This window comes from Heterocephalus glaber, unplaced genomic scaffold (assembly GCF_053883595.1).
Source record: "Heterocephalus glaber isolate CG9 unplaced genomic scaffold, H.glaber_assembly_v1.0 deba00001442, whole genome shotgun sequence".
Classification (NCBI taxonomy): domain Eukaryota; kingdom Metazoa; phylum Chordata; class Mammalia; order Rodentia; family Bathyergidae; genus Heterocephalus; species Heterocephalus glaber.
This window is the reverse complement of record NW_028258296.1, coordinates 55,812,978-55,833,232: the sequence shown is the minus strand read 5'-3', so window position 1 is coordinate 55,833,232 and position 20,255 is coordinate 55,812,978. Positions and strand designations below refer to the sequence as shown.

The 20,255-nt window shown below is 41.5% G+C and overlaps 2 protein-coding genes across 3 annotated transcripts in view; one reads left to right on the top strand and one right to left on the bottom strand.

Moving 5' to 3' along the window:
- Window positions 1-1,872: 1,872 nt before the first annotated feature.
- Polr3c (RNA polymerase III subunit C) lies at window positions 1,873-17,626 on the bottom strand. 2 transcript variants are annotated; one of them, XM_004853905.3, is made up of 15 exons: window positions 17,477-17,626; window positions 15,712-15,878; window positions 14,739-14,994; window positions 14,446-14,631; window positions 12,645-12,733; window positions 9,143-9,247; window positions 8,916-9,008; window positions 7,231-7,311; window positions 6,950-7,001; window positions 6,443-6,503; window positions 5,865-6,015; window positions 4,898-4,999; window positions 4,721-4,770; window positions 4,185-4,334; window positions 1,873-2,781 (listed from the first exon to the last, which is right to left on the bottom strand). In XM_004853905.3, the coding sequence occupies exons 2-15, from the start codon at window positions 15,856-15,858 to the stop codon at window positions 2,700-2,702; spliced, it is 1,605 nt and encodes a 534-aa protein (XP_004853962.1). In that variant the 5' UTR covers window positions 15,859-15,878; window positions 17,477-17,626; the 3' UTR covers window positions 1,873-2,699. The 2 variants fall into 2 exon arrangements, with proteins under 2 accessions (XP_004853962.1, XP_012931039.1); XM_013075585.3 differs by lacking the exon at window positions 15,712-15,878.
- A 90-nt stretch (window positions 17,627-17,716) lies between these two features.
- The window catches only part of Rnf115 (ring finger protein 115), an 87,889-nt gene continuing 85,350 nt past the window's right edge, over window positions 17,717-20,255 (top strand). The window contains exon 1 of the mRNA XM_004853903.4: window positions 17,717-18,062. Coding sequence (XP_004853960.1) covers window positions 17,958-18,062 — 105 coding nt within the window. The 5' untranslated portion in view covers window positions 17,717-17,957. The remainder of the gene's footprint in view (window positions 18,063-20,255) is intronic.

Here is a 20,255-nt window from a genome sequence, read left to right as displayed (position 1 = left end):
AAACAGCTGTCGAAGATTTTACCTTAAACTTTCTCAAATCCTGCTTGATCTCAGTCTCCATTGCCCTAGTTCAAGCCTGTCTCATGTTTGTAAGTCTCGATAGCCCTGCCCCTGGTAATCAGGGAAGCGCTGCCAGACTTACAAATCTGCTTTTGCAGATTCTGCCTGACCTAGTGCTCCTCATTGCTCTCAGAATAGGGGCCTTGCTCCTGTCCGTTTCTCTAGCCTCAATTCTGGAAGGACCTTTACTGTGTTTTTTAGTTGAACACTATTTGTAGTTGTCCCAAGAATCAGGATGCTCCCCTCTGGGATTCTTTCCCCCTTTCCCCTCAAAAATCTGCATTTTTCAAATTACAGATTGTTATTTTTCAGACAGGGTCTCAATTAGTAGTCCAAGCTGGCCTTGAACTTGTGATCCTCCTGCCTTAGCATCTGGAGTGCTGGTATTAGAGGCCGGAGCCACCACGAACAGCTCAGAGGGTCACTTCTACTCCCTTCTCCTGACCCTTTTTTCTTTCTTGCCTCTCTGTGCCTAGTGCTTACTCTTCCACTGCAGCTGTGTGATACTTCCTTGTACTGCCGTTCTTTCTCTAGGCTGTATGGTCAGGCACACTTGTCTGTCACTAAGGCCTGGCCCAGGACTTGGTACAAAAAAGGCCCTAAGTCAGTGATAGTCTCTCACTTATTTTGTATATTCTTTTTAGTACAGTGGCAAATGACACTCAAGTGTTTAAAGAATTATAACAAATTTGGTAAAACAAGGATTATGAGCAACACCTGCTTTAATGAACTGAACTTGCTGGGAAAAATCATATCTATGACACTGAGAGAAAATTTGGAGTTGCCATTTCTAAGGTGGTAGTGGAGATGAGGAAATCAGTAATTTATTGTGTTAAATGTTCTACATACATGATTTCACACGTGCTAGAAGCCTAGAGCTGGCAACTGTGTCTTCTATCCAGATTCTAGTATGACTGCTGAGGCAATCCACCTCCTATTCCTGAAAATCGGTTTTCTTCCCCCTCATGGTGGTCTTTTACATTCCTCGCATGGTGTGCACGTGTGTTAAGACACCATAGCTCAGCAAAATAAACAACAGGCATAGACTTTTGAAAATGGAACTGACTGCTCAAGAACAAGTTTCCTACTGTGCGGGATGTTCAACAAAGGCTGGCTTCCTGATGAGAACAGATGGCTCTGATAGATGATTAATCTCATTGATTTAAGGTTCTTCCCATTGCCACGATTTGATGGAGGAAGAATTCTCTATAGGGCTAGGCCTAAGCAAGCATCAACAAACTTTAAAAAGAAATGTTAAACTCAATCTCAGCTACTTGTGACGCTGAGGCAAGAGGACTCCAAGTTTGAGGCCAGCATGAGCAATTTAGCAAGATAAAAAAAATAAATAAATAAAAAGAGCTGGCCATAACGGTACAGACCTGTAATCTCAGCACTAGGGAGGCTGAGGCAGGAGGATGGAGTTTTTGAGAGCAGCCTGGGCTACTCTCAAGTAGTAAGTTCAAGGCCAGCCTGGAGTACATACAGATAGTGAGCTTTATCTCAAAAAAAAAAAAAAAAAGGCTGTGGATATAGCTTAGTGGTAGAGCACAGTAAATCCCAAGTACTGCTCACAAAAAGGAAAAAAAAAAGTCAATTTTTTTTCTTTCTTGTTTTGGTGGTACTGGAGATTGAACCCAAGGCTTTTACCCTGACCTACATCCCCAGGTTTTTTTAAGCTTGTAGAGTTATAATTTCATTAATTTTTTTTTGAAGCAAAACATTTATTGGTACATTTTAGATATACACAGTATAACATTCATCATAGGGAATCTGTACCTATACATGATATATCTTGCTTCTTTTTTTCCTGTTCTTTCCCCCTCCCTTCAACCTCTTCCCCTCATTTACAAAAGCTTTGTTTTCATTTTTCCTTCTATTCTTTTTTTCCTTTCCTCCTGTTCCCCTTCCCATTTGCACATTTTTTCCCGTTTCCCAACATCTATTATACATTTTAGTCCTCAATTACACTTTCAATTTCTCACACCAGAGAAACAATGCAGCATTTAAATATATATGTCCAATTTATGTCACTTGAGAGTATAGTCTCAAGGTGCATCCATTTAGCTAGAAATGTCTCAGGTTCAAGTTAATCCTTTATGGCACAGTATTCCATTGTATAAAAAAACACATCTTTTTTATCCATTCATCAGCTGATGGGCATTTGGGCTGTTTTGAAGATTAAGCTGTTGTAAGCTGTGCTGCTATAAACACAGGTATGCATATATTGCTGTTGTATGATGCTTTTAATTCCTTCCATCCGCAACTTTTTTTCCCTCAGTACTGGGGATCGAACTCAGGACCTTGCACTTGGCAGGCAGGTGCGGTGCCACTGAGCTACATCCCTGGCTGTTCCATACTCAACTTTTTTATCCGTTTTATCTTTTAATTTGCAAGAAGGTCTTACTAGGTCACTAAGTTCCCCACGATCTTCCTGCTACAGCCTTCCAGAGTGCTGGGATTATAGGCAGTCACCACCAGGCCCAGTTTCAAACTCTCTCAACTGGATACTGAGCAGTAGGGACAGAGAGAGGATTTCAGAACAAGAGCCTGCAACTTCTACTGAAGAGAATGTATCCAGGCACCTCCTTTGTTTCTCTTTCCATCCCCCCAGGTCTTCTGAGAAAGATGCTTCTTCTGGGTCATTGTCTCTTCATGGTGCTCTCAATGTATGACTCCAGCAGGAAGATGGTTTCGTCTACCTGGATCTCACTGGCATCCAACCTGAAAAGATGAAAGCATTTCACTGTGGAAGCTGCTGAGGGTACAGAAGATAGAGCCTCTGTCCTGGGGGAGGTTACAGTATAACTTGCAACCAGGAGGAAGGACAGCGCATGTAAAGACATAGGTAAAAGGTGTGTTTTACGGGCTGGGGATTTAGCTCTGTGGCACCGTGCCTGCCTTGCAAGCCCAAGGTCCTGAGTTTGATCACCAGTACCAAAAAAAAAAAAAAAAGGTGTGTTTTAAAACTGTGAGAAGCTGAGGGTGACCAAAGCTTAAAGTCAGTAGTCATCAGGAAGAGAAGAGAACTTCTTCAACATGGTAAGAGAAGAGACCACAGCTAATACCATACTTAATGGTGAAAGACTGAGAACTTTTGTGAGACAGGGTTGTCTGCTCTAGCATTTCCACTCAACCTTATACTGGAGGTTGTATCTAAGGCAATTAGGCAAGAAAACGCATCTAGATTGCAAAGGAAGTTGTAAAGCTTTCTCTGTTCAAAGACCACACAATCATTCATATATATATGAAGAATCACAAAGAATCCTCCAACTAACTAGAAAAAACAAATTAGCAAAGTTGCCGGATATAAAATCAAAATACGAAAATCTGTTTTTTGATACACTAGCAATGAATGACCCAAAAATGACGTAAGAAAACACTAGAGTAAAAAAAAATAAATTTAACAAAAAAGTTGCAAGACTAGTAGAAGAAAAACACTAAAATATTGTTAAAAGAAATTAAAGACCTAAGTGAATGGAAAGACCTCTTGTATTCACAGGTTGGAAGATTTAATACTGTTAAGTTGGCAGTACTCCCCAAAGCAATCTACAGATTCAATGCGATCCCTATTAAGGTAAGTGGTGAGGAATGGAAGGAAAGGAAGATGGAGCCAGGCTGCTAGGAAACTGTGAAGGCTCGTCAGTCATGCCGGTGAGTCTGGCCTTTACACTGTACATGTAAAGAATTAAATCACCTGAAGTAGGAGAGTGATGTTATCAATCATTTTAAAGATCATACTTTTGAAAGCACTCTGAGATGATTTGGGGGGTCAATGTGAAAGCCTAGGAGAGACAAGCTGAAAGCCTGCATGGGGGCCAAGATGAAAGCCAGATGTGAGACACATTACTGAAGTAAGATTTAGAATGCTTGGTGAGAACAGAGTAACACTGCAGAGAAGCAGCTGAGGATGTCTTCAGAATTGCTGGTTCAGAAAAGTAGGTGGATTAAATTCATTAACCGAGCTGGGAAAGAAGACAGTGAGCTCAGGTTCATTTGTGTTAGTTGGAGGGGTTGCAGAATGTTGGGATGGACCTGTCTGGAAGGCATGTTGAAATACAGGTCTGAAGTTAAGCTTACTTGTTACACTTGATCTTAGCCAAAAGGCCGAGAGGCGATAAGCTTACTTGTTGACATTGCGCTTCAGGGTCTCCAGCTGCTGACGCTCAGGGGCTGTGATCATCTCCTCTATTTCTTGCAGCTGTGCTTCCTCTGCACCTGTGGCTTGCACAGATGCAATGATGGCTTCTACCCTCTGAGACTTTTCGAGCAGACGCCTATGAGACAGACACAACTCTGAGGCATGCTCCCCAATGTGAAGATCCTCTTACCCTTTATCTGAGACACAACTCCCAAATTACCATATTTTTGGTCAAGGAGGATAGTATCATTGTCTAAGGACATTTCTATAAATTTAACTGGGAATATAACAATTTCTGAATTTGGAGGGTTTGTACTTTTCTCATAAATTTAATCCACAAAATTATTTTCTTCAGGGTATACTGGAAAAGTGTAGATTAATGCATGATTTAGGCCAACTGAAGCCGATGACTCAAGGGAACTAGACTGGTTATTAGGATACTGTCTACATTTCTATAGAAAATTTCCCCTCAGGCCTTTGACCATGAAATATCTGAATGATTCAAATGAAAACACTACTCACTTGTTCTCTTTGGTTTCAAACTGCCGCCTTTCTATCAAGTTGGTCACACTCTGAGGAAAGAGAAAAAAGACTAGAAATGCACAGTTGTATTTCAGCAGCTCAGGTAAAACGGGTAAAGGAGGCCAATGGGAGAGAGCTTTGTGTGTGAAGGAGATGGCGAGGTCTCTGTGGGCTCACCTTGTAGCACCTGTGCAACAACATTCGCGCAGCGGACAGGACATTCACAGTGTATAAATAGAAGGTCCTGGAAGGGGCATGGTCCGGTGTTTTTGGAATTTCCTATTTTTCCATAGAAAGAAAAATACGAGAAATTTCACTGCTCTTCAGAATTGGCAAAATAAACCTGTCACATTCAGAGCTACTCAGCCTTCTCTTTCACTGATACTTTCCTCTTCTCTAGTCATTTGGTAGCTGGATTTAAGGCATAATTAGCTACATAAAGACTGGGCTGCTCTTTTTTTTCCCATTTGACTCCCCCCCACCCCAATTTCCATTAGCATCCCAAGTGGGAAAGAATGGGAAGGCAACTAATATTTAATGAGAAAACTCTTATGTGACAGGTGCATTGTATTTGATCTTTAAAATAAACTATAGTATATTATTATTGTTATGACTTTTTGGTACCGAGGATTGAACTCGGGACCTTGAGCTTGCAAGGAAGGTGGTGACACCACTGAGCTAAATCCCCAGCCAATGGTATATTATTATTACCGCCAGCTATCACCATTGTATACATGGGGCAAACAATGGTAGGTGACCTGCTCAATGTAACTAGGTAAGAGGAAGACTATGAGCTGACTCCATAATCCATTCTATTACTTCCTTACAGGGTCTACCACATGGTGCTGCAAGGACCCAGCAGAAGCTATTGACAGATGTAATCTATTACAGGTTTTAAAATCTGAGGAAAGGACAGGATTTCAGGGAAGAAGAGGCAGGATGGCTTTAAGGCAATTACTTGGCTGCTTCTATTTTTTTACTGGGCCAGTTTAAGCTCCACATTTTCCTTCAAGTGCTTGCTATGTCTCCGTTAATAATTCTTTCCATCTCACCACTACACAGAGGTTGCCTGAGGACTCAGGATGTCTGCTCAGGAGTGTCTCTCACCAGTTTTGCTGGTTGGCAGTTATACACCACTGGTTACCTGGAGTGATATGAAATTTTCTGAGAGCATCTTATATAGCATATCCTTTGCCTCCTTTGCAGGAATCATTGCAAAGTCCTCCACTTGCTTCTGTTCTAGGTGTTTCTTTTGCAAAACCAGACGGAATATTCTGGCACAGCGAGATCCAAATCTGGAAAGAAATGGAAATACGAAATGGTATGCCAACACAGAAGATGAGCTTCGGCTCTTAGTCCCAGATGAAGGTTGTCCTAGTCCACGTATGGAGCCAGGATCAGAAAGGAACAGCAACCAGAGAGCTCTCACAACCCCCAAGCCGGTGACAGTACTATCAGCCATAAGGCACTCATTAACTGCTGACTCACTTGAGTGCCATAGTTCTTACAGTACAAGGTTTTAGGGTGGCTCGATAGTTTGTATCACTGAGAATTGAGCAGTAGGATTTTTTAGAGTGAAGAGTAGTAGTAGATGGTATTCATAGCTGTCCAGTGGAAAATGGGGCAAAATGTGCCTACAATGGTTGCTTACATAAAGATCAAATGGGGTATGGATAGGAAGTGTCTGACCCCAATCCCAATCCCAATGACTGACCCCCTTACCTCTCCTGTATGACAGACTCCAGAGTGGCTGTGGCTAGGGATGCTAATGCCTTACAGAAATCTTTATGTAGAGGATTAAGGTCAGTTAGGAACTTTTTGGCCTGATCACTCTGACCTCAGTTTTATTTCTTTTTTTTTTTTTGGTACCAGGGATCAAACTCAAGACCTTCTGCTTGAGGCAGGCGCAGTGACACTGAGCTACATCCCTGGCCCCTCAGTTTTATTCTTAAATTCCTAATTTCTCATTAAAATTTAAATGTTATTTCATTTTTCAAATTAATTTATGGTATATAAATATCTTAAAATTTTAATTAACGAGGGTGATTAAGGAAGGGTGTTTCTGGTTGATTATCATTAATGTAATTTATTGAAAATTTATAGAAACATTAATAGGAAATTTCTTCAGTATTCTGATTTAGTATACTATTACCAAATCTTTATTTCAGAAGACAGCATTCTGCTTCATGGCTCAGGCTGCCTGACTGTAAGGATAACTGGAAAGGATACTGATGACATACATTCCTCCACCACTGTCGCCAGACTTTCCAACAAACTCTAGCTATTAAAAAGAAAGACAGAGTGCGTTAACTGAATGAAAAGTCCAGTGATTCTGTTTCCAATGGAGCAAATCTGGCCAAGAGTCTGCAGCAGGTAACCTTCCTATCAGAGGATGGCAGGGAAACTGTATGAATTGACTTGGTAGAGAATGAGGCCATAGGAGACTGACATGAGGCAGAAGTAAATTGTAAAAGGGCAGGGAAAAAAAAAACAGAGCACAACAGACTTACTGGGTCATCTGCAAGCAGAGTGAGATACTGGTCAAGCACTTGCTTGGAGATGTTATAGCCAACAGGTAGGGATCTGAAGATCTGTGATGCAAAAGCAGACGTAGAAAATGGTCTTCAGAATTTAGAATTGCTGATATTATTAAAATACATTTTTTTTTTGTAGCAATAGGGATTGAACTGAGTCTCACACGTGGTAGGCAAGTACTCTGTTACTGAGCTACAGCTAACATCCCCAGTTTTTTTTTTTTTGAAACAGGGTCTAAGTTGCCCTGACTGGCTTTGAACTTGTAATCCTCCTGACTCCACCTCCCACGTAGCTGGGATTTCAGGTGTATACCACCATGCACAGTAAGACATTTTAATTTTAGATATTGTAAGTGTAAAAATGTCCAAAAGTACTTACACTGGCATTGTTTTTAAAGATAAAAAACAAGAAACAATCTAAATGACCAGTGATAAGGAGTTAATTAAACTACAGCCTGGCCATTAAGTGAAATATGATAAAGAATGAAAAATGTGTGAGTACTGACATGAAAAGAAGTTTTATATCGTTATTTAAAAAGAAGTTGTAGGGCTGGGGATGTAGCTCAGTAATAGAGTGCTTGCCTGGCATGTGCAAGGTCGTGAGTTTGATTCCCAGCACCTCAAAACGAAAGTGAAAACTAAGTTATAGAATAGCATATAGAGTACAGTCTCATTTTTGAGTTAAAAAATACATATACTCATGTTAGACCACATATAAAAAAGGTCTGAATAAAGATAGATACCAATCTAAAAACAAAAACAAAAAAAAACTGGACTGGGGATTTAGCTCAGTGGCACTGTGCCTGCCTTGCAAGTACAAGGTCCTGAGTTCGATTCCCGGTACCAAAAAGAAAAAAAAAAATATATATATATATATACACCAGTCTACTGACAAGGATCTCTAGGACTAGGATTATGCAAAACTATGTATATTTTAAATTAAGGTATGTTACAAACAATAAAAAGCACAGATCTTAAGGGTTCAGTCTGATGAGTAATGACAATTGTATAGATCTGTGTATCTAACAGCTACAAGAAGATACAGAACATTTCTATCACTCCAGCAAGTATTCTTTCAGGAACTGTTATTGAAAATGACACATTTCATTGCTATTTCAATATAGATCATATAGTTACTTTTGTCACCAGAAAAAATTTGTATTTATCTTTGTTACAAAGTTAAAAACAATATAGCTATATGTATATATATGTGTACACACACACACACACACACACACATTTTGTTTTTGGTGGTACTGTGGATTGAACCCAGATCCTCTGCACTGAGATACATTCTCAGACCTTTTTTATTTTTATTTGTTTGGTACCAGGGATTGAACTTTTTTATTTTTGAGACAAGTTCTTGCTAAATTGCTCAGGCTGGGTTTGAACCTGCAATCCTCCTGCCTCACATTCCCAGAGTGCTGGGATCCTAGGTTTGTACCTGTGCATCTGGCTAATGGTGCAGGCTTTTACAAGCTGGATCCCAAGAGACCAAGTATTTCAGTCTAACCACTTGAAGGTAATGCTTGCCCCACCGTAAACAACAAAACTCCTTTCTCTCAAGGCTTAGGCCTCAACTTAACCCAAGCTTTATGTATAAAAATTGTTGTAATACCTGAGAATGTGTCAGAAAGCTCGTATACGAACATGAAACTCACCTCATTGGAAGATAATGGCTGGGTGAAGGGGGCATCAGAGGAAGTAGTAACCTCACTCATCCGAAGCATGGCCCGCACGATCTCGCTGCTCGTCTGGGGTTGAAGAGTAAACAGGAATTCAGAATTCACCGGACTATCTTCAGCTCTAGTCAATGGCCAATAACCACACTGGCAACAAACTGAATGTCATTTCCTGATGATCACTGACAAACCCACTGAAATACTACCTGGTCCATCCTGTTCGCAACTGCGCTCACAATGGTTTGGTCACGGAAGTGTTGGTGGAATCTGTCAAGGTTGGCCTGCCAATAAATCCCATCATCTGGAATGGGCTGAGGAAGAGAAAAGTATCCGAGAGAAACGCTGAAATACAGTGCAGGGTTTTCTGGTGAGGAGCTTGGATTTAACTGTTCACCATTTCTTTTCTTATACACTAGCAACTAAATTGGTTGGGGAAAAAAAATCATTCAATCATATAGATTAGTATCTTGATAAATTCCAATTTCAAACAGGTTCTGTAAAGTCACCTCTGATCTTTCTCTATTTTAACTGTTCTCCATTAATTACCCTCAAGTCTCCTACTTGACTACTCCCTTTTTACTCACAGAAGATGACCTTGCCTGATTTCACAGAGAAAATAGAAGTGATTAGGCCAGAACTCATTAGGCTCGAGTTCATTTAACTTTGTGCACACATATATTCTATCTCAATTTGTATTTTTACTCACTTTTTGAATTGTGGAAAAATGTTCCTCCTTTTACCTAAGGTCAGTAGCCACACTGTTATTCTAGATCTTGCCTTTTCATTCTCAGAGATCCTGCTCAGTGTCCCTTCCTGTCCTCCAAATCTTCAGTTTTTCCTTCTCATCAGGCTTTCTTTTCTTGTTGAAGTCTCTTTTATTCTAGAAGAATTCTCCTTTAACCCTATGCCTCCCTCATCTTCCTGTCAGAGCAAAACTTCTGAGAGATGGGCTTCCTCACAGTTACTTCATAGAGATTGTTTCAACCCACTTTCACCACTGTACTGAAATGTCAATTCACTGTCCTTCCAGTGAAATACTACCGTCCTTAGGGACCTCCTTATTGCTAAAGTCAAAGAACGAAGAATACTTTCCAGTTCTGATCTTATTTGATTTTTTTGAAGCATATCACACAGTTGGATATTTCTGACATAATGTCAGCTTGGACTTTATGACACCACATTTTTTTGGCGTTACCCCCTTTTTTTTCCTGGCAGTATGGGGCTTTCATTCACGGCAGGCAAGGGCTCTACCACTAAGCTACATCCTCAGACTTTTTTCTTTGAGACAGGGTCTCACTAAGTTGACCAGATGGTCTTAAATTTATAATTCTCCGGTTTCATTCTCCTGAGTACCCTGGATTATAGGTATGCACCATCATGCCCAGTCAGATTTTTAAAAAAGTTGACAGCTAGCTATATATATTTGTGGATACAGTGTGATATTTCAATACATGTATAAGGTGTGTAATGATCAGATCAAGGTAAGTGGCATTATCTGTCACCTCAGAGATGTCTGCATTTTTTTTTGTTTTTGAGACAGTCTCACTATATAGTCTAGGCTGGCCTCAATCTCACAATGCTCCCAAGTGATGGGATCACAGGTGTGTACAATTACACCCAGCTATGCTTTCCCTTATCCTATTATTGTTTTAGGCTTTAATCATGGCTTAAGTACAACAACAGGCTTGCAACCACAGATACTATAAAAGGAATGTCTGTATTTTCTGAATCTAATCTTGTTGCTTTTGCATCATTCTCCCCATTTCTCGTAGAGTAGTGCTTTTTTATCTTTTTGGGTCACAGTGATAGAATCTGAAGAGAGCTAAGGAGTGCTCCACTGTACAAAGTACATGAACACAAGTACAAATGGACTCTGCATCCATCCGCAGAGCTGTACACATTACAAACTGCTAGGCTACAGTAATCTTTCTAAAATATAAATCTAGTCACTTCATTCTCCTGCTTAAAGTCAGTCAACAGTTCCCCACTACCTCCAGGATGAAATCCAAACCGCTTAGTCAATTGAGAAATATTTGCTGAAGCTAGCCGTTGTGATGTACACCCTTAATCCCTGTACTCAGGAGAATTGTGAGTTTGAGGCCAGCTTGGGATAAAAAGAAAACAAACAAACAAACACAACAGAAAAGAAAGAAAAAGAAAAAAGAAAATATTTGCTGAGATCCTGCTAGTTTCCAGGTGGAAAGATAGGATGTGGCACTCAAATTTATATTTAACTGACAGCACAAAGACAAACATACAAAAATACATAATTTCAGCTATGAATATGCATGCTGTGAAGATGAAATAGGGAAATGTGTAGGGACTCAAGTAGGTGGGCAATTGTGTTTGAGCTCTAAGAAAATAGCATTTAGCATTAATATAGGTGAATGATCAAAGTGGCTACTACGTGAAGATATTGGAAAAGCATTTAAAGAAGAAGGCATAGTAAAGGCAAGATCCTGACATGTTTCAGGCACAGAAAGACAGTAGATAGAACATAGTGAGCAAGAGGGAAAATGGGAAGAGTTGGATTATTTCAGCAGATCATGTAACAACCTAGATTAGTGGTGGTAAACCTAAGGCACGTGTGTCATTGTGTTTTTCTTTTAAGACAAGAGATGTTAATGTATGAGTCATTTTTTCTAAACTAAAAGCTCAGTGTTCAAGTTTAACTGCAGTGTTGGCAGTTCGTGATAAATAAGTGGGTTTGGGGTTGCAGTGGGGACTTGTCTCTAAAAGGTTCATCCCTGACCTAGATCATGTAAGCTTAATGGTCCATAGCTTGAATTTCTTCTAAGAATAACAGGAAGCTATTAAGGAAATCTAATTAAAGATTTTTTTTGCAGTTGGGAGATCAGACCCAGGGTCTCATACATGCTAAGAAGTATTCTACCACTCCACTGAACTACTTTCTCTGCCCAAATGATATTTTTTTAAACAACTAGAATGTGATCTTGGCTGCGAAGTGGCTAAGATGAGAGATGATTAAGGAGTACTGGTGTTGGTTGATGAGATGATAGTGTTTTTAACTAGGGAGATAGAAGTGGAAAAGGTGAGAAATGGTTGGACCGGAGATAAATTAGGCTGGCAGGTATTACTGTGAGATTGGAGAGTTTTAAGGATTTTGGTCTAAGCAAGTGATGGTGTCCTACGTGGTAGAAACCAGATAATTAGAAGGCAGGAGTCCTTCCGTTTTGGCCATTCTAACTTTGATATTATATGCTTACTAGACGTCTTTATAGGGGTGTCAAGAAGGCACTGGAATATAGGAGTTCAGGCCTACATGTATCTTTCTAGACTCAGTTCTCATTACTGGTCCCCAAGGGTCTATATATTCCAGCCATACTGGAACAATTTAAACTTTTCTAGGCCTTCTTTTTGCATAATCTGCTACCTCTGTTCAATGCTTAAAATAAGTTAACCCTGAGAAGGGAGACAGCTATGGAGTCCAATCCCTGCTGGTCTACTCCTGGACAATTTTTTTTTTTTTTTTTTGGGTACGGGTGATGAACTTGGGTCCTTGCGCTTGCACGGCAGGCGGCAGAACCACTGCGCTAAATCCCCGGCCCACCTGGACAATTTTTAATGAAGTTTATAATCCTTCATTTTCGTAGCTCAGGAACCTTTGAGTTCTCTTGGCACTTGTTATCTGAGTGCTCTTTCTGGCCTGCTACAGGGTGAGGATTCCTAATCAAGAAGCCCCAGTACCTCTTTGTTATCTGTGGGGTGTTTTGGTCTCTTGGCCGCAGGCTCACCAGCAGCATCTTCGTCAGATGATCTTCTCCTTTTACCTTTCCCTGCCAAATAAAATAAGCCAACAGTTCAGCTAGAAATCCTACGATGATAGGAAATTACCAGACCTGAGAGCAAGTGTCTCTTCACCCCGAAGATCTACGTAGCTACCTATAATTCAGAATTGTTTAGGAGGCTGATGAGCTACAAGACGGTTCAGTCAATGATGATGTCATCTGAAATTCAGTATGTTCAAACAGAAATTCATCTTTTTTTTCCTCAAACTGGTCCTCCTACAAAGGCTTCTTTTAGTGAGTGCACCATCATCCTTTGACATGTGCAGGCCAGATATATAGACGTCATTCTCGATAACTCTGACTCTTAGCACTTTGTATCTAAGTTTTCATCCATCTATATAAACATTTACCTTTGTACCATCCCGGAAAGAAGAAAAAATCCTTTAAAAATGTAAATTAAGCCAGGAGTCATGGCATGTGTCTGTAAACCCAGCACTTTGGGATGCTGAGGCAGGAGGATCACAAGTTCAAGTCCAGCCTGGGCAACTTAGTAAAACCCTGTCTCAAAAAAAAAAGTAAACCAGATCATGTTACTTCCAAGCTTAAAATCTTTTTTTTGGTACTGAGGATTGAACTTGGGACCTTGCGCTTGTGAGGCCAGCGCCAGAACCATTGAGCTAAATTCCCGGTCCACTTAGAATCTTTTTTTCATTTTCAAAGAGACAAGGTCTCACTATATAGTTCAGGCTGGCCTTGAACACATACTATGTAGCCCAGGCTGACCTTGAACTTGTGGCAATCCTCCTGCCAGTTTCCTGAATGCTGAGATTACAGGTATGTGTCACCTCACCTGGCGCCAAGCTGGTAATCTTTATTTTTTTTTTTGGTACTGGGGATCGAACTCTGGACCTTGTGCTTTCAAGGCAGGAGGCGGAACCACTGAGCTAAAACCCCGGCCCCAAAGCTTGTAATCTTTCAGCAGTCTTCCTTTGCTCTTAAAGAACAGATGCTTTGTAAGGTCTTGTGTGATCTAGCCCCTGCCTGTCTCACTAGCCTTGTTTTCTCCCGTTTGCTCACCTTGCTTTTGTCCATGCGGACTTTTCCTTTCCTTGAATGTTCAGTTTTTTCCCTTTACAGCATACTATTCCTTCTGCCAGAAATGCTTATTCTTATTACCTCATTAGTTAGCTTCTATTTTTGTTTCAAATTTTAGTTCAACTGCTACTTTCTCAAAAAAAAGATGTACATAATTCTCTATATAACAACCTTCTACATAAACTGAGTCCCTTTTTTTTTTTGGTACCGGGAATTGAACTCAGTACCATGCACTTGCCAAGCAGGCATGGTGCCACTGAGCTACATCCATGGCTCTCATTCTATTTTTTGTAACCCCCACCTCATACCTCTCCTTCATGGTACTCATCACAGTTTGTTAGACAGTGTATCTATGTGACTGATTAAATGTAATGTATCTCTGATACTTAAAGACTTCCGGCTCAAAAAGGCAGGATCATGGTTTTTTCATTATGTGTGTTTTTTTTTTTGGTACCGGGGATCGAACTTGGGACCTTGCGCTTGTGAGGCAGGCAGCAGAACCATTGAGCTAAATCCCCAGTCCCGGTTTTTTCATTATGGTAGACTATGATGTCTGGCATCTAGCAAATACTTGGTAAATGGTCAACTGATTCATTCATTTAATAATCAATGAAGAAATATCCACAATTAGAGCAAGTTACAATTCTAGGGTCAAAATCTCTTACCTATCAAGCTCAGTTTAGGAACCAGGTACATGTCCTTTTCATTAATGACAAGGTTAGGGGCAGGCGGTGGAGGCTGAGTGTCTGAATTCTCAGGGGCATGCACCATGGGGCAACGCTGTACAAATCGTGTATCTGCCAGTTGCATAAAAGTGTTTGATACCTCAGCATAATCCATGGTTTTGCCATCTGCACAACAGGAGGAAATAGCAGGTGAGATGGCCTAGAAGAGCAAAGTCCAGTCCTGTAGCCAGCCAATCTATGCTTTTGCTAACAGCTGTAGATATAGTACTGACCCTCCACGGTCTCTGTGAGTCGGTCTGCCACTTTCTTCACGACAGCTGACATTGTCATTTTGCCATTCAACAGCAGCTCCTCAACAATCAGCTCTCCAGTGTCACCATAAAGTGCTTTGGTAGTATAGATGTAGCGGGGATACCTAAGCATTCGTAATACCCGGCTGCAATGGGCTTCATACTCAACCACGCCACGTTTATGCACTTGATATATCACCAGGTTATGTTGGATGAGGACACAAAGTGCTTTTTTTACCTAGATAAGACCCAAAAGAAAGAGAGGAAAGCCCTAAAGATATATTTTATTATTGCTGGCAATTTTTTGTCCAATGGCTTACTAAGCATCAAGGGATGGCCAGATAAGAATTTCTGTTCTTCTTCTCTCTGTTAGAGTAACTAATAGGAATCAAACATCAATGGAAGAAATCAGGACTATTCCTTGCAATGATGTTCCTATTTCCTCTGATCTTTATTTTCACATCACAATTTACTTTCCTTCTGTCACTCATTACTTAAAGGTGGTACTGAGATTAGTAGACTTATTGTGAATAAATGAAGTGTGGCACAGGAAGCACAAAAATTTACTTAAGAAGCTATGATGGGCTGGTATGGTGGTGCATGCCTGTAATCCCAGCCCTCTGGAAGTTGAGGCAGGATTGCCATGAGTGCAAGGCCAGCCTGATATAGTGACTGTCTCAAAAAAGATGAAATAGGGCCACTTGAAAAGCAAAACCTCAGGGCCTAACTAGTGTCTTTTATCACACCAGTAACACTGTTCAAAGGGCAATCTTTTTTTTTTTTTTCTTTGGTAGCAGGGATTGAACTCAGGACTTGTGCTTGTGAGGCAGGCATGGCGCCACTGAGCTAAATCTCTGGCCCTTCTTTATTTCTTTCTAGTAACAATATTCAAAGGTAGGTGAGAAAAATTAATGAAAGAAATTAAAGAGAACAAACTGATGTTATCTAATCATACCTGATCCAGAGATGTTCCTGTGTCATGGACAATTACTCTCAGTGGCTGGCTGCCAGTTCTGATTAGGTGCACTCCAATTTTTTCTACAATCTCTCCAAAATGCTCTTGTAGCATCAAAGAACACAGTTTAATCTCAGCCTGAGTCATTGTACTGGGCAGTCTTAGAACTAGGAAAAAACAGTGTAAATTCATATAATCTTTCCGGAAGGCAATTTGTCCATATCAAAAGCATTAAAATTTTGCATATTTTAACTTAATTGCATTTTAGATACTCTATTCCAAGATAATAATACAAAAAAAATCCCTAGTTCTATTTATTTTTGGTATTTTTTTTTTTCCGGTGCCAGGGATCAAACTCAGGACCTTGCGCTTGCAAAGCAGGTATTTTTGAGACAGGGTCTCGCTATGTAGCTCAGGCTGGCCTTGAACTCACTATGTAGTCCTGGCTGGAACTTGGGTCGATACTCCTGCCTCAGCCTCCCAAGTGCTGGGACTACAGGGATGCCACCACACCTGGGACTAGTTCTTTTTATCATACAGTATTGACATACTGAAACACCTAATGTCTAATAATAAATTATGGTATATCTATACAATGGGTTACACTAAGCCAACATTTAAAATGATTTCAGGGCCGGGGATTTAGCTCAGTGGTGCCAACGTCTGCTGCCTGCCTTGCAAGCACAAGATCCTGAATTTGATCCCCTGTACCAAAAAAAAAACACAACAAAAAAACCCAACAACAAACATTACACACTAGAATGATTTTGTACAATACATATTAGCATAAAAATTATTCATATTGTAAGCCAGGCATAGCGGCACATGCTGGTAATCCCAGCAGTTAGGAGGCTGAGGCAGGAGGATGGTTGCCAGTTGAGGGCAGCCTGAGCTACACAGTGAGTTCTACACCAGCCTGAGCTACATAGGGAGACTATATATATATATACACATATATATTAATAGAAGCAAATTGCAATATAAAGTAATAGAAACAAATTGCAAGGAAAAATGTAGACTAAAATTTAATTATAAAAAAGAAAAGCACGCATAGGAACATACTACAAGTCTATACATCAAATATATTTTTATGGGAGAATATATGGCTCTAACTTTTAAAAACAACTAGGTGTAGATGATTCTGTAATCTGTTACAGACCTACGATTCCACAAAGAATTAAGGTCACTTCTACTTTTCACTCTTCAGTGGGAGTGAACAGGCAATTTTGTTCCTGATCCATAAAGAAATGACAATTTAGAAATGAAAAAGATAATTTAGAAAAGAAATGAGGAGGTAAAAGTTTCTCAACAGGGTCTTCAAACACGAGATGAGTTATACTGTTTCTAGAAACTTAATTCTTTTTTTTTTTTTTTTGATACCGGGGATCGAACTCTGGACCTTGTGCTTTCGAGAAGGCGGCGGAACCACTGAGCTAAATCCCCGGCCCTGTAGAAACTTAATTCTTAAATTTTACTCCTTGATAAAGCAGACACACAGAAACTGATGTAAATGACTAAATGTTTACTCCCCTATCACAAGCTGCTGCAATTCCTTAGATGCCAACTCTCTGCCCCCTAGACTTGATATCAGTGAGACTACTTCAACCATCCAGATGTCTTTGGAGAAGCATCTTTTGCCCCACTCGGAAAGGATTTCCAACATGCTGGCTCCCGGCTCTTCAGTCCCTTCACGCAGTGTCCTGTCGCGGACTTGGTCTTTTGGCCCAGTCACAGCCGCCTCGTTCAGACTGCATTTTCCACTAACCTCAGGGTTAGGGAGAATCCAAGGCTCCCAACCTACGGCTGCAGCCTTCCGCACCACGAAATCCGGAGGCTCCCGTCTGCCACTCGCGCCTCAGCGGAGCCCACGGCTCCTTCCCGGAAGTAGACAGCCACCCAGGTGAACGCGGGAAGAGGAAAAGTGTTTGCCGCTCTACCCCAGAGTTTCGGTGGTTTCCGGGGACGCTCTCTCTTTCTTCTCGCTGGAAGGTTGGAGGACCGGCGAAAGGCTATTTGAGTTGGCAGCGGGCGGGCAGAGGCGGGCTCACGCTCCTTTCCTACGCCCTTCGGTGCCTGGAGGCGGGACGCAGGGTTGCGGGCCGGGCCTGCTCACGTGACCGACGCGGGCCCTGGAGCTGCCGGCCGCACTGAGGGGTGGGGGCGGAAGCGGCCACCGCAGCCCGGGAGGTAGCGGCCTGGAGGCAGGGGCCGGCTGGCCTCTGGGACAGCCGCGGCTGAGGAGAAAAATGGCGGAGGCTTCCGCGGCTGGGGCGGACGCGAAGGAGGAAGCTGTAGCCGCCCACCGGTTTTTCTGCCACTTTTGCAAGGGCGAGGTCAGCCCCAAACTACCGGTAAGAGCCCCTTATCCTCTGTGCTTGGGAACTGGCTTAGAATCCTGACCCCCAGGTTTCGGGGCCGGATCGTCCCCACATTGCCGACACCGCTCTCCCCAGGACCTGCTGCCGGTCGCCTCCGTTCTCTGGCCCCAAATCCTGCTGTCCGGGCCTTGGCTCTGTAACTCTTGCCCAACCCTTATTTCCTCCTTGTTTGCTCCACCTTGCTCCTCATGTCTTCTCCTCTTTTTTACCTGCCCTCCTTCATCTTCTTGTGTTCCTTAGCGAGTTCTCCTGACAACTCTCCCTTCAATTTTAGGGCACTCTTCTTCACCTTGTCTCCTTTCCCCCATGCCTCCCACCGTACATACCCTCTCCTCTGCTGCTTCTCCCCGTTTCCTTTCCCACTTTTCACCAACACTTGCTTTATACCTTTCGTGTAATCAGTGAAGGAAAATAACGGATTGCTGAAGATTGTTCCTGTTCGTTTGTCTCTAGAGAGGGGAGTACAGAGAGGGCTGGAAGAAAACGGGGGAGAGGGATTTTGGTCTTCAGTGGTTTCCAGGGTTCTTGTGAAAGTGAAAATAGCGGTGTGTTGATGACTTGCAGACTGCCTGTGCTCCCTCGTACTACGGAAGGAAATGAATTTATGGGGAAGGTAGAAGATGTTGTTTTAACTTAGTTTATTTTAGGTGTCGTGCTGCCAGTGTTTTCAGTGCCACCTGTCATACCTCCTCCTCCCCCACTCTCTGTTCGATTAAGGAAAAAATCCAGGACAGACTGTTAGGAACTGCTTCCTTAGATTTAAAATTGGTTTTCACCTGTTTCTGCCAGACTGTCAGCCAGTAGAGAAGTAGTGGTCTGTTCTGTGAAGAAACCGCTTCTGCAGTGTGCTAGACAGTGCCAGCATCCAAACCCAGAAACTGTTTTGGGTTTTAGAAATATCCAGGTTCAGTCTTAAGACAGAGTGGCTGCATAATAATTTACTTTTATATTTGCAGTGTTTCAAATAAAATCTGGGAGAAACCCTACTAAAGTGTGCCTGTGTGTCTTATTTCTTAGAAACACAAATGGAATACAGTGAATAAGTCCCTAGATAGTATTTTATAGCTTTTGCACCTAAAGTGTGTGTGTGTGTGTGTGTGTGTGTGTTTTCAGGCTTTTGCCAGGGGGCTGGTATTGGGGATTGAACCCAGGGCCTTTGCACATCCCAGTCCTTTAATTATTAGTTTTCAGACAGGGTTTTGCTAAATATCTAAGTTTCCCAGGGAAGGCTCGAAATTGCAAGTTTATGACTCTCCTGCCTCAGCCTTCCAGAGTGCTGGGATATCAGAAGTGTGCCTCCCTGTAAATTAATCATAAGTCCATGTAATGGTACCTGGTTTTGCTTGTTGATTTTGCTGTGTTTATATGCTTTCTGCCGTATTTCAGTGTTGGGAAGGCCTTGTTTTTTTTCCAGCAGATGTTAAACCTCCAGAACACTCTCAACACAGATAGGGAATCTGGAGTTCAGCCAGTGTGTGTGACCAGTGCCTTGTTGAATATGATGCCATCGTGACCTTAGCTCTTTTGATCTTTTAAGTTGCTGTTCATTAATTTGCTTTTCAGAGAAGACAGTCTGCATTTCCACAGTTTTATTCTATGTTATCACTTCAAATGCTCATTTAAAATAGATATTTGAAAGGCTTTCAGGGGTGTTTTTCAAAGCCTTTGTTAGATGCCTGGAGAAGTTCTTAATCTTTTTAGTTTGATTTATTATATCATTCCTCACTTGTAAATTGAGGCCTATCACAATTGAATGTAACCATGTAACTACCATTACATACAGGGTTCTTTGCTGGATATTGTGGGGGGTTATATAGAGGAATATATGGTTCTTTTTAAGAATCTCACTTATGCCAGGTGTGGTGGCATGTGCATGTGATTGCAGCCCTCAGGAGGCTGAGGCAGGAAAACTGCTGTGAGCTTGAGGCCAGCCAGAACTACAAAGTGAGACTGTCTCGAAAAAGAAAAAAAAACGACTTTGGTTTTTTTGAAAGAAGAGACAGACATGGGAAAAGTAAGAGTAACAAAGTAACAATGTAGTCTTGCATTGTTGAGGAGAGGGACAAGTTCTGAGAAATGCATTAGGTGGTTTTGTTTTTGTGGAAACAGGGTGGAGTATAAGATGGCTACAGTGTCACTAGGCAATATAATTCTAGGGAACCACCC

Coding starts and splice junctions, on each gene's coding strand:
- Polr3c (XM_004853905.3), bottom strand. CDS start 15,858: ATGACTCAGGCTGAGATTAAACTGTGTTCTTTGATGCTACAAGAGCAT. Junction 14,995..15,711: donor CAGGAACATCTCTGGATCAG/GTATGATTAGAT, acceptor GGTCTTATCTAG/GTAAAAAAAGCACTTTGTGT. Junction 4,335..4,720: donor TTTGAAACCAAAGAGAACAA/GTGAGTAGTGTT, acceptor TCTGTCTCATAG/GCGTCTGCTCGAAAAGTCTC.